We start from the raw sequence: 12433 nt of genomic DNA on the forward strand, positions 1-12433 counted from the left end.
GCTGAGATCAAAAAGTTAATTCAAATTTTTCAAGAGTAGAATAATCACTATCAGTCAAATTGTATACTTTATCCTACGTATTATAAGTTCATATATAAGTAACTTGTGTGTGTGCTTAAAAGTACAAATAACCAAAATTGCAAAAGATATGAAAGTAAGAAAAGATTTATCAGAAATAATTTTATCTCAAGAAGATAAACTATGTCTATTTTGGAAGCATACTTAGATTCAGCTCTAGTCTTTGCTACTGCATATATTATTTAATCTTCATCTCCCATCAATCCTTAAAAAAAACAATCTCTAGCAACACTGAGTCTCATAAATCTGACTATCTCCTTTCCAAACACACAAATTTGGGCTTACCTTTCTCTAGCCGCAGAACTATTTCCTTTTTGATATCATTAAACCACCCAGGCACCTCTATCCGGCAGCAATATGTGCCACTATCACCAATATTTGTGTTTTTGATTGTCAGGGTCACATCACCTCTCCCAATATTTCCTTGAAGTTGATATTTTGAAGATTTTGACCATGTCATTCGTCTTCCATCAGTCCTGACAATTTCTCCATTGCATTTGTTATTGGGACATTTATCTTTTCCCCAGCACATCACGTGATTCTGTCTATCTGTAACACTGTAGAAACAAGGCAACTGTACAGAGTGACCCAAAAACCCTGTCACAGTTTTTGATATGGCTTGGGCTACATAAAAAAAAGAGAAAAAAATAAAGTCAAACACACAATTTCCATGTTCTGTTTTCTACTGCTTCTTCAACAGAAGTCATACAAATTTTTGTGTTGTTCAGTCATTTCAGTTGTATCTATTTCTTCATGATCCCATTTGGAGTTTTCTTGGCAAAGACACTAGAACAGTTTGTCATTTCCTTTTCTCTCTAGTTTTACAAATAAGGAAACTGAGGCAAACAGAGTTAAATAATTTGCTTACAGTCACAAAGCTAGTGTCTGAGTCTAGATTTTAACTCAGGAAAATGAGTTTTCCTGACTCCACACCTGGAACTTTATCTACTACACAACCTAACTGTCCCAGTTACACTAATTCTTCCCTTAAAAGTGATTATATTCTTATTTTTTCTTCTCTTGAAGGAAATGAGTATGGATACTCATTTTCTTTTGTTGCTATGACTATCCCAATTTTTCCATTATATTATCAACATTAGATTGCAATAATAACATGCTTTCCTTTTCATACTAATGCATTACTGATTCCACATCCAAAAAAGGACATAGTCAGTGATATATTTTCTAGCAATCATAATGAATTTGCACTTAACTTTCCCATCCAGACCCTTTTACAACTAATGACACCCACTTATGAGATGACTACCAAGATAAGAGCTAATGTCTCTGGTCATATATGTGTTTTGCTGGAAGATATTCCTTTTGAGATTTTGTTTTTATGGATATATTTTATTTTCACATCACCTTTGTTTCCAAAAAAATTCCTCCCCACCTGTTAAGACATTTCTTGTGTGTGAAAAACAAAAGTAAATCAGGTTAGCAGTCACCATTTTGACCACACCTTGATTTTGTTGTTGTTCAGTTAACTGTCCAAAACTTTGTGACCTGATCTGGAATTTTTTTTTTCAAAGATAGTGAAGTAGTTTGCCATTTCCTTTTCTTGCTCGTTTGACAGGTGAGGTAACTGAGACGAACAGAGTTAAGTGACTTGCCCAGGATCACACAACTAGGAAGTGCCAGATTTGAACTCAGGAAGATGAGTTTTTGTGACTCCAGGTCCAGAGCTCTATCCACTTTGCCATCCAGCTGCCCCGCCCCCAAACATGCTTGATAATATAGGCAATACTTCCTCTTGTGGAATCCCATTTCTGCAGTAAGGGGAATAAAAGGTGTTTTTTTTTCTCATGTTAGCACATATTTTTATAAAGTATTTTGCAAATCTATCTTATCTTCCCCATTGCTTCAATAATTCAAGGGTTTAATACATTGTAAGTGGAAGGACATCTGCCAAACCTTTCTTGGTCTTATTACAAAGTCTTTTCAAGTTACTATTACAAAAATAAATAATTACCCTGTGGGCAATATAGTGATAAACCTATCTGTACCTAATTAGTCTGGTCTTCATAAAATAGACAGATAGCTTATTACCATAATGGCATTTGAAGGCCTTTTGCCTTGGTAAACTCTACAAGAGTTGGAGCCTACAAGCATAGCTTCCAAAAAACACAGTTTTATCTCCAAATCAAAATAGAATTTTAGTGAAGATCTTCAATCAATAAAACTTATATGTTGGAAAAAATTCCACATAATCTTTTTCTGTGTGTGTGTATGTGTATGTGTTTGTGAGTATGTGTGTTTGAGGAGAGGGGATTTCTTTCGTATCCCTAGTGCTTAGCATAAGGCACTATAGTGCCTTAGCATTATAGTAAGCCTTTAAGAAATGTTTGGTTGTTTTTTTTTTTAATTTATAATAGCTTTTTTATTTTTCAAAGTACATGCAAAGATAGTTTTCAGCATTCACCCTTGCAAAACTTATGTTCCAAATTTTTCTCCCTCCCTTTCTATCTTCTCCTTCCCCTAGACAGCAAGCAATCCAATATAGGCTAAACATGTACAATTAAGAAATGTTTGTTGACTAACTGATTGATGCATATTATAGCATATGAAAAAAGATAGAGCTGTATATGTAGATCTGGGAATTCACTTTCGTTTTCTAAACAATGTCATAAATTGTTATAATTTAAAGGACATGAGAATAATATACCAGAAAGAATTCTAGATTGGAAAGTAAGATCTTCAAAGTAAAACATAGGTTCAAATCCTTGATCTACTGGCTATTATCTTTGTGACTATGGGCAAGTTACTCCCCTACTTGATTTTCTTACCTGGGAAATGGGGGATTTGACTCAGTAATTCTCAAAGTATGGTCTAGAGAATCCTAGAGATCATTTAGAGGGTCTACAAATTCAAAAATAGTTTTTATTTCCAATATGGTAAATGTCTATAAATATATCCCAGATAAACAAAAATGCTTTGGAGAGATCCTCAATAATTTTTAATAGGATAAAGATACTGAAAACAAAAGTTGGAGAACCACTGGACTAGATAATTGCTAAAGATTTTTCCAACTCTAGAGCTAGGATTCTATGAGCCACTGATCCCTTGGAGCTCTACATGCTACAACTGAAATGATAAAATCTATATCAATAATGTCTGACTGATACATTGTTGGTGGAATTGTGAACACATCCAGCCATTCTGGAGAGAATTTGGAACTATGCTCAAAAAGTTATCAAACTGTGAATATCCTTTGATCCAGCAGTGTTTCTACTAGGCTTATACCCCAAAGAGATACTAAAGAAGGGAAAGGGACCTGTATGTGCCAAAATGTTTGTGGCAGCCCTGTTAGTAGTGGCTAGAAGCTGGAAAATGAATGGATGCCCATCAATTGGAGAATGGTTGAGTAAATTGTGGTATATGAACATTATGGAATATTATTGTTCTGTAAGGAATGACCAGTGGGATGACTACAGAGAGGACTAGCGAGACTTACATGAACTGATGCTAAGTGAAATGAGCAGAACCAGGAGATCATTATATACCTCAACAACGATACTGTTTGAGGATGTATTCTGATGGAAGTGGATCTCTTCGATAAAGAGAGCTTTAATTGATCAAGGATGGACAGAAGCAGCTAGAAGAAAGAACACTGGGAAATGAATATAAACTGCTTGCATTTTTGTTTTTCTTCCCGGGTTATTTATACCTTCTGAATTCAATTCTCCCTGTGCAACAAGAAAACTGTTCGGTTCTGCACACATATATTGTATCTAGGATATACTGTAACCTATTCAACATGTAAAGGACTGCTTGCCATCTGGGGGAGGGGGTGGAGGGAGGGAGGGGAAAAATTGGAACAGAAGTGAATGCAAGGGATAATGCTGTAGAAAATTACCCTGGTATGGGTTCTATCAATAAAAAGTTATTTAAAAAAATAATAATGTCTGATTCTAGATTTTAACTCAAGAGGTTGTCTTCCTGATTTCACACCTGGCACTCTATCCACTGCACCACCTCATTACCCCACTTATCCTAGTTCTTCTCTTTAAAGTGGTGACATTCTTATTTCTCTATTTCTTTAGCCTGGATGCTCGTTTAATTTTGTTGCTATGTTTAAATTCTTCCATTTCTCCCATTTCTTCCCAATTCTTTTATTATATTATCAACATTAAATTGCAATAATAAAATACTTTCCTTTTCATACTAATGTGTTACTGACACCACACCCAAAAAAAGAATATAATGACATATTTTTCCTAGCAGTCTTAATAAATTTGCACTTAAATGTTCACACTTTCCCATCCAGACCCTTTTACAACTAATGTTAAGACCTAATGTCTGTGGTCATCTTTCCTAAGTATCAAAGTCCTCTCAACATCTAACTTTAGGTCAGTTTATTCACACTAATAAACTTTCTTCCAGGCAGCAAGAATATAAATCTTCCAAATTGTATGGGAATGAACCCACACAAACCAATATGCATTGTTTGCTTAATACTTGATGAATTTAAATTCCCACCTTGCCCTGATGCTCTGATTCTCAACATTTTTACTACTTCTTTTTGTGGTTGTTTTTAAGTGTATCAAACTCTTTAAAACCCCTTTGGAGATTATCTTGGCAAAGATACTGGAGGGATTTGCCACTTCCAACTTCAGCTCTTTTTACAGGTAAGGAAACTGAGAAAAACAGGGTTAAGTGACTTGCCCAGGATCACATAATAAAAATTGTCTGAAGTCAGATTTGAACTCAGGAAGATGAGTCTTTCTGATTCCAAGCCTGGCACTCTATGTACTATGACGCTACCTAGCGGCCCCTGTGAGCACATTTTTTTTCATATGTTAATAAACTATATTCAATGAAGTTGTGAAAACTGAAAACAGATTTGGCAACTGACTGGATATGAAGGTGAGAGGTAGTGGTGACTAAACATATTTTGATCATGGGTGACTGAAAGAAAAGTGGTACCCTCTATTGAAATGAGGAAGTTTGGAAGAGGAATGGTTTGGGGAAAAAAAGATAATAAAATGAAATCTGTGATATAAATAAAAGCTTCTTAAACTGTGGTTTGTGATCCCATATGAGACTGTTTAAGTGAATGTAGAGATCACAAAATTATGATTTATTATTAATAAATATTGATTTGCATATAAAATAGTTATACATATATAGGTACATATACATACATAGGTACATATACATATATAGGTATATGCCTATATACCCAGAGATGTATAAAAATTTCTTAGGTAAACAGTGCTAACAAGTGGAAAAATTTTTAAATCCCTGAATATATATATTATATATATATATAAATGCACAGAGACACACACAAACAGTGATCACAAGTGGAAAAAAATTTTAAAACCGTGAATATATATATATATGTATAAATGCACAGAGACACAAACATACATACATATATCACAATTCTTCCACTCCTTTTTAACTAGGAATACTCATTTTGTCTCATACAAAATGAGACAGGATGAAAGAAGATGAGAAGGATTTTCACAAATCACAGCATAGAAGTATAGAATCTGCCCAGCAGAGATGATCTGAGAAGTGTGTGTTTATTTAAAGGGCAACGGGAAGGAGATTTTCTTTTCTTGCTCAATTATTGGCATGGTACCAGTACAGGGTTAGAATTTAATCACTTTGAGAAGCTAACTCTCTATGAACTAGAGAAGGGATTTTTCTAAAGCTCAAATTGGATCAAGTCATATCTGTGTGTCTTCTCCTATGCACACACTCACACAAGCATACGCACATACACTTAACACACTCAGGAAACTCTGGTGGTTCCCTACTGCCTCCAGGATCACATGAAAAATGATTTGTTTGACATTCAAAGTCTTTCATGAAACTATTCCCACACCCCACCTTTTCAGTCTTCTTATATCTTACTTCATAACACCTGTTTGTTCCAGTGACACTGATCTCTTGATTGTTCAATGAATAAAGCAACCATCTTTCAATTGGCTTTTTTTTAATTTGGCTTTCTTCTACTGGCACCCCTGGAATGCTTTCCTTTCTCTGCTCTCCCTACTGATCTCTGCTTTCTTTTAAGTCCCAACTGAAAGCTCATCTGAAGAAGGAAATGGCAATACCAATCCAGTACCTTTGCCAAGAAAACTCCATACGGTGTTACAAGAGTTGAATAACAACAAATTAGAGACCATCTATTCCACCATCCTCATTTTACACAGGAGAAAATACAGTGCTGTTACATGCCCAAGATCACACAGATAATAACAGAGCCAGCATTTTTAACTCAGGACTTCTGGTGCCCAATCCAGCAATCTTTCCATGAAATTATGTAGCAGTATCCTACTAATTCCTAGTTCCCATGGAGTATTAAATCACTGACTTCCATTGGGTTTAATCATCCAATCAGTGAGCCAATCAGAAGACTGTTAATGCAACAAAGTTACCAGACTGCCTCCTATCTGAGAGAGGAGAACATGGGAGTCTAATTATTGCCTAGATAATTATTGCCTAGATAAATAGATAAATATAACCAATTTGTTTTAAAAATTGCTTATTAAGTGCTTATTGAAGAAATTGACTGCTCATAAAAAAGTAATTGGATTCACACTTGTCTTCCTTTGTTCTGTTTTTCCACTCAGAATGATATAACATCCTCCTCATACCAAAGTTAGAGAAGATATCTAATAAGTGTGTTTTGAAGGGACTATAAGATACTCTTTTAACTTATCCTTCTCCCTAGCCTGAAAATCTTTATCATTAAAGATCACTTTTTTTTGGATTAGTTGAAAAAGATGAAGCACGATCCCTTAGAAAGATATTTAAAATTCATTCACTCAATAAATTTTGGTAAGTATCTACTGTGATCCAGGAATCATTCTAAAGGTTAGTTATACAAACAAAAATGAAACAGTTCCTTCCCTCAAAGAAATTATATTCTCTTGAGGGAAACAACTAGTAAACTAGATAAATAATATAAAATATACACAAAATGAAGACAAAGTATTATGGGAGAGCATACTAACAACTGGGGAAGAACGATTCAGGAAAAGCAGTATATGCTACCTGAAAGTTGAAGGAAAAGTGGAGTCAAAGAGCCAGCTAACTTTCTCCCTTTAAAATTTGAGCATGGCGTGGATAGGAGATGGCAACTAGGTGATATAGTAAATAGAGTACAGGCCTAGGGTCGAAAGACTCATCTTCTTGAGTTCAAATCTGGCTTCACATACTTCTTAGCTGTTTAATCCTGGGCAAGTCATTTAACCTTGTTTGCCTCGATTTCTCTCTCTGTAAAATAAGATAAGGAAGGAAATGGCAAAAAAAAAAATGGTGTCTTTGCCAAGAAAACCCCAAAGAGAGTCACAAAAAATTTTTATTGAAAAAAACTGAATATCCACAATGGATTAGGAAATGGCGAAATTATGGTTAGGAACAGAATGAAACATTATTTCACTGTTAGAAATGATGAATGAGAAAAATCTAGAGAAACATGAGAAAACACATAAATTAACACTTAAGGAAATAGAACCAGAAAAACAATATATACTATACATATAGGGGAAAAAATTAAAAAGAAACTGAACACCTAACAATTATAATATCTTTGTAGAGGTTGGGGACAATTTGTGAAAGACATTGAATGAACATCAGACTTGGGTGACTGATGCATTAATTTAACTCAACTGTTTTTTTCTTTTTTTATTCTTTGTTACAAGATGTTCACTCCATAGGACAGAGAAAATGTAACATTCAGAAATGAAGTTTTCTCATACCTCTCAGATTGACTAAGATAACAGGAAAAAAATAATTATAAATTTTAGAGGGGATGTGGGAAATCTGGGACAATGATGCATTGTTGGTAGAGTTGTGAAATGATCCAACCATTCTGGAGAGCAATTTGGAACTAAGCTCAAAGGGCTATACAATTGGGCATACTCTTTGACCCAGTAGTGCCATTACAGGTCTATATCCTAAGGAAATCATAAAGGAGGAGGAAAGATCCACATGTGCAAAAATGTTTATAGCAACTCTTTTTTGTGGTAGTAAAGAACTGGAAAATGAGTAGATGCCCATCAATTAGGGAATGACTAAGTTGTGGTATATGAAGGTAATGGAATATTATTGTTCTATAAAAAATGATGAACAAGTTGATTTTAGAAAGGCCTAGAAAGATTTACACAAATTGACTCTGAGCAAAACAAACAGAACCAGGAATGCATTGTGCACAATAACTTCAAGAATGTGCAAGAACACCCAAAAATGAAGGTTATATAACTGGAAGTTTTATTAACAAACATTTTAACCCATTAGCCTGAATGCAATAATGAAGGTAAGCTCCTGAAAGATAAAAACCATTTTAATTTTAGTCTTTGCATTCCTAATACATAGTATAGTAACGGGCATATATTTGGTCTGGAGTGAATGCCTATTCAATTCAATTAAATTGAATACTTTATTAGCTTAAATAGTTGCTCCCTTGTAAAAAATAGACAAAAGAGTCTTATGACATAAAATGAACAGATCTGGATTGGGAGTTTGGAAACTGGGATTAGGGATTGGTGGGGAAAGGTGGAACACAAAATAATTCTTCAGAAGCATGGCTTCAGTTGGGGCTTTCAAAAGAGAAGGAAAAAAAAAAGAAAAAAGAAGGGTGATAGGAGGCATCAGAAGACTATATACACTACTTTTTTCCCCACCACCTACACACACACACACACACACACACACACACACACACACAAAATTAGAAGAAAACCCAAAGCAAAAACAAAGTCTAGAAAGCAAATTTTATCTAATTTACCATTTTGTATTCTTAAACACTATTGGTTGGAATGGGTCAATGGACATAAAAGAAACATTGCCCTATTGGGAACTCTTTCCTCCCTTTATAGTAACATGAAATACCTGATTTCTTGAGTCCAATTTTAGACTCATAAATAAGAACAGTTTCATAGCTTTGATTTAGGACAAAGATATAAGGTATGATACAAAACACATCCTCTGAGCAAAAAAAAGACAGGGGGGACCCATGGAAATTACTGCTCAAATGGCTAGAAAAAACTCTGGTTTCTTATCAAAAACAGATAGAGCACTGTTTTCATTCTTCACATTACTATGTTAAGAGAAGCGAGAATTTTGTGGTCAAAACCAAGAATACCAAATATTACCCAAGATAGGTGACTCAAAAGGTTTTTACTGTTTTTTTTTGTAAATCAGAAAAAAAGATAGGTATGCTTTGTTAGCTTCATCCAGAGTTCTGATATGTATATAAAAAACAACAAGTCTCCTCTTTTAAAAAATTTTTGTTACATAAGATGTCTTTCTGAGTTATAAGGACAGGAGGACATTTTTGAAAATAAAGGTTATTTTAAAACAAAAGATAAGAATTTTTTTAATATTTTAATAAGTTGTAAACATTTTCTTGGAAATATTAAACTTTTAGAGTCTCAAATAGTGCCTATAAATTGCAGAATTGACTTAGAAGGGATCTTAGAGAGCATCTCTTTTGACCTTCTTATTTATGGTTGATTGAACCAAGACTTATAAATGTTAAAATGATTTGCCTAAGATCACACAACTCCTAAGGAATAAAATTAGAATTCAAGGCTATGCCTTCTGATTCTGTGTCTTGTATACTTCCCAGTAGATCACACCAACTCCTTTATATTTATGTCACCAAAAATTACTTCAACTTGTGACTTTGCCTATTAACAAGTGATTTGATCAAACTCATAATGAACTGGGTCAAACTAGAACCAATCTAGTTCCTTTAATATTTCTCTACAAGAAAAAAAGCCAAAGTTATTTGCTTAGTTTCATACATAATATATATTCTTAGTTTCATACATAAAATTGGAACCAAAGACTGTGAAAGTTAGAATGACCTTAGAGGCAATCTAATCCAACCTTATTTTTCTCAGATAAGGAAACTGAAGTCCCCAAAATGGAAATTACTTGACTTGTCATACAGATAATAATTACAAGAAATTAAAATTAAAAGAATTATGCTTTGAGCCCAAGACTTCTGACTACAAATCCTACACCATTCAGACTAACTGCTGTGTCTCTAATCAGTCAAAGTCAGGACTAGAATCTTTGTCTTTAAATTTACATCCAAGTGTTCTTACCTCTATACCAAATGTCATCCTTCATTTGTCCTTGATCCACCACCCAAAACCATAAAATATAAAATGGAATAAAAGAAATATCCCCAGAAGCTTCTCTACTTCAGTAAATGTCCTCTGACTACACAGCAGTCAGGAATGGAGCTGAAAAGATTGATATGAGCTCAAATCAGAATAAACATCCCAGTGACTATGGCTGAACTAAAAACACCTACCAAAGTATTTTCTGCTTTCCATTTTATGTCACCCCCTGCATCTGCTGCCTCCAATGTAAACATTTTCACAAATTCCCAAGCCAGCAACTGGACAGCCCCCTACTCTAAAAAATAAAATAAAAGGACAGGAGAAAGCCTATAGTAAAAAGAGGGGAATCACTTTACTCTTCACTGAGGGATATCTGATTTCAGCAATTCATCAGAAGCATAAGGTGCATACTAGTGAATCATCCTCTGGGGAGCTGTGCCCAGCAAACCTCAGAACACTTACTCAGATAGAGCTCAATAACCATCCAGAAAAGGAGCATTCCACTGGTCATTTTGGCTGATTCCTGACCCAGAGATTCTGTGACTCCTTTCAAAATGCATTGCTTATAAATGCTAGAATGCTGACAGAGTCAAACTCTTTTAGTTTCATTTCTCTTTTTGCCTCAATATTTTTTTTTACCTTCTCTTGAATGGCCTCTCAAGATATGGGATTTGCTGAGTATACTTTCCTAGATACTGGGGAAATGAGGGGGTTGGATCAAGGATTCCTGTGTGTACATGATTGCATTTTGCAATCTTAGCAAATTCTCAGCATTCTGAGGGGAGATAGCCTAAAAGATCAGAATGGTAGGGTTTGGTTTGTTTTTGTTTAACATTTTTGATGGTCTCATGGGAACCTAAGAGAGGTGAAATTGATGTTTGCTTCCATCTGACACTTGTATGCTATCTTTCACCTTGATTCTTGGAAACATTTTGCTCTTAATACTAAAAGTGAGAAAAAAATTAGGGAGAAAATACAGTCACATAAGCAAAAATGTTAATGCAGTTAATGCAGTAAGAAAAAAAAGAAAAGGTGAGGAGAGATGCTTCTTTGGAGTGGTGATGATGATCACGATGATGATCTATGGCAGTCAAAGCTTAGGAAATTCCATGGAGATGATAGTGATTAGGCCAGAAGATGAGGACAGCTAGTTGATACCAGGAATAAAGTGTCAGATATGGAGTCAGAAAAACTCATCTTCACGAGTTTAAATCTGGTCAAATTATAAATAAGTCTGGTCAGACTGTAGGCAAATCATTTAAGCCTCTTTATCTCAATTTCTTCATTTGTAAAACAAAATGGAGAAGGAAACAGCAAACCACTCCAGTATCTTTGTCAAGAAAATCCCAAAGAGTTAGACTTGACTGAAACTACTGAACAACAAAAAGTAGGAGATACATGATATCTTATCCCAAGACTTAACTTTTATGCTGTTTTTAGATCCATTTACTTTGCAGAAGCAAAGGATACTGGTTCCCCATACTTAAAAAAAAAAAAATACAAGAAGTCTGACTACATAAATCTCTGAAGTGTTTGTGACAGAATTCCCTTGAAATAAGTTTAAGGCCATAGAGCTTCCAGTCAAAAAATAAATACCAACTTACATAGACTTTTTTTTATCCTAAGCTAGAGAGATTCAGACTTTAGTGATCAGGAAATAGAATTTTTAAAAATAAAAGAAAAATAAAAGAATTACTTTTAAAAAGGCTAGTAAACTAGACATGTCTCCACAGAACTTGTGCTGGAATAAAGTCTCACCTTCTAAAGAGGAAATCCTATTCAATCTGAGGATCAGAAAAACTGACAGACTTTTCTTTATTGGGAAAAGGAGAAGGCAGAGAGAGCTTATCTATTGACTACGTAAAGGCTTCTTCTTTCTAAAATAACTAAAGAGAGTATATAGGCTGAAACAACCACAGGAACTATATGAACACATATATTAAACATTTTCACACAAATAAAGTCAGATCTAAACAATCGGACAAATAATCAATTTTTCATGATTGAGATAATGAGCTAATATAATAAAAAATGACAATTCTACCTAAAGTAATCTACTTATTCAGTGGCATACTAATCAACTGCCAAAAAAAATATTTTATAGAGCTAGAGAAAAGAATAATAAAATTCACCTGAAAAAAGAAAATGTCAAGAATATCAAGGGAAATAGTGAAAAAAAAAAATTCAAAGAACAGTGGCTTAGCTGTACCAGACCCAAAGTTGTATTATAAAGCAGCAGTCATCAAAATCATTTGGTACAG

At 34.3% G+C, this 12433-nt stretch overlaps 1 protein-coding gene across 1 annotated transcript in view; it reads right to left on the reverse strand.

The window, feature by feature from the left end:
• Positions 1-10706, reverse strand: part of LOC127550130 (T-cell immunoglobulin and mucin domain-containing protein 4-like) — a 33705-nt gene extending 22999 nt beyond the window's left edge. Inside the window, exons 1-2 of the mRNA XM_051978788.1 lie at positions 10635-10706; positions 364-702 (exon numbers count right to left, since the gene is read on the reverse strand). Of these exons, the coding sequence (XP_051834748.1) occupies positions 364-702; positions 10635-10683 (388 nt within the window). The 5' untranslated portion in view covers positions 10684-10706. The remainder of the gene's footprint in view (positions 1-363; positions 703-10634) is intronic.
• Between the last annotated feature and the right edge of the window lie 1727 nt (positions 10707-12433).

Source organism: Antechinus flavipes, chromosome 2 (assembly GCF_016432865.1).
Source record: "Antechinus flavipes isolate AdamAnt ecotype Samford, QLD, Australia chromosome 2, AdamAnt_v2, whole genome shotgun sequence".
NCBI classification, from domain to species: Eukaryota; Metazoa; Chordata; class Mammalia; order Dasyuromorphia; family Dasyuridae; genus Antechinus; species Antechinus flavipes.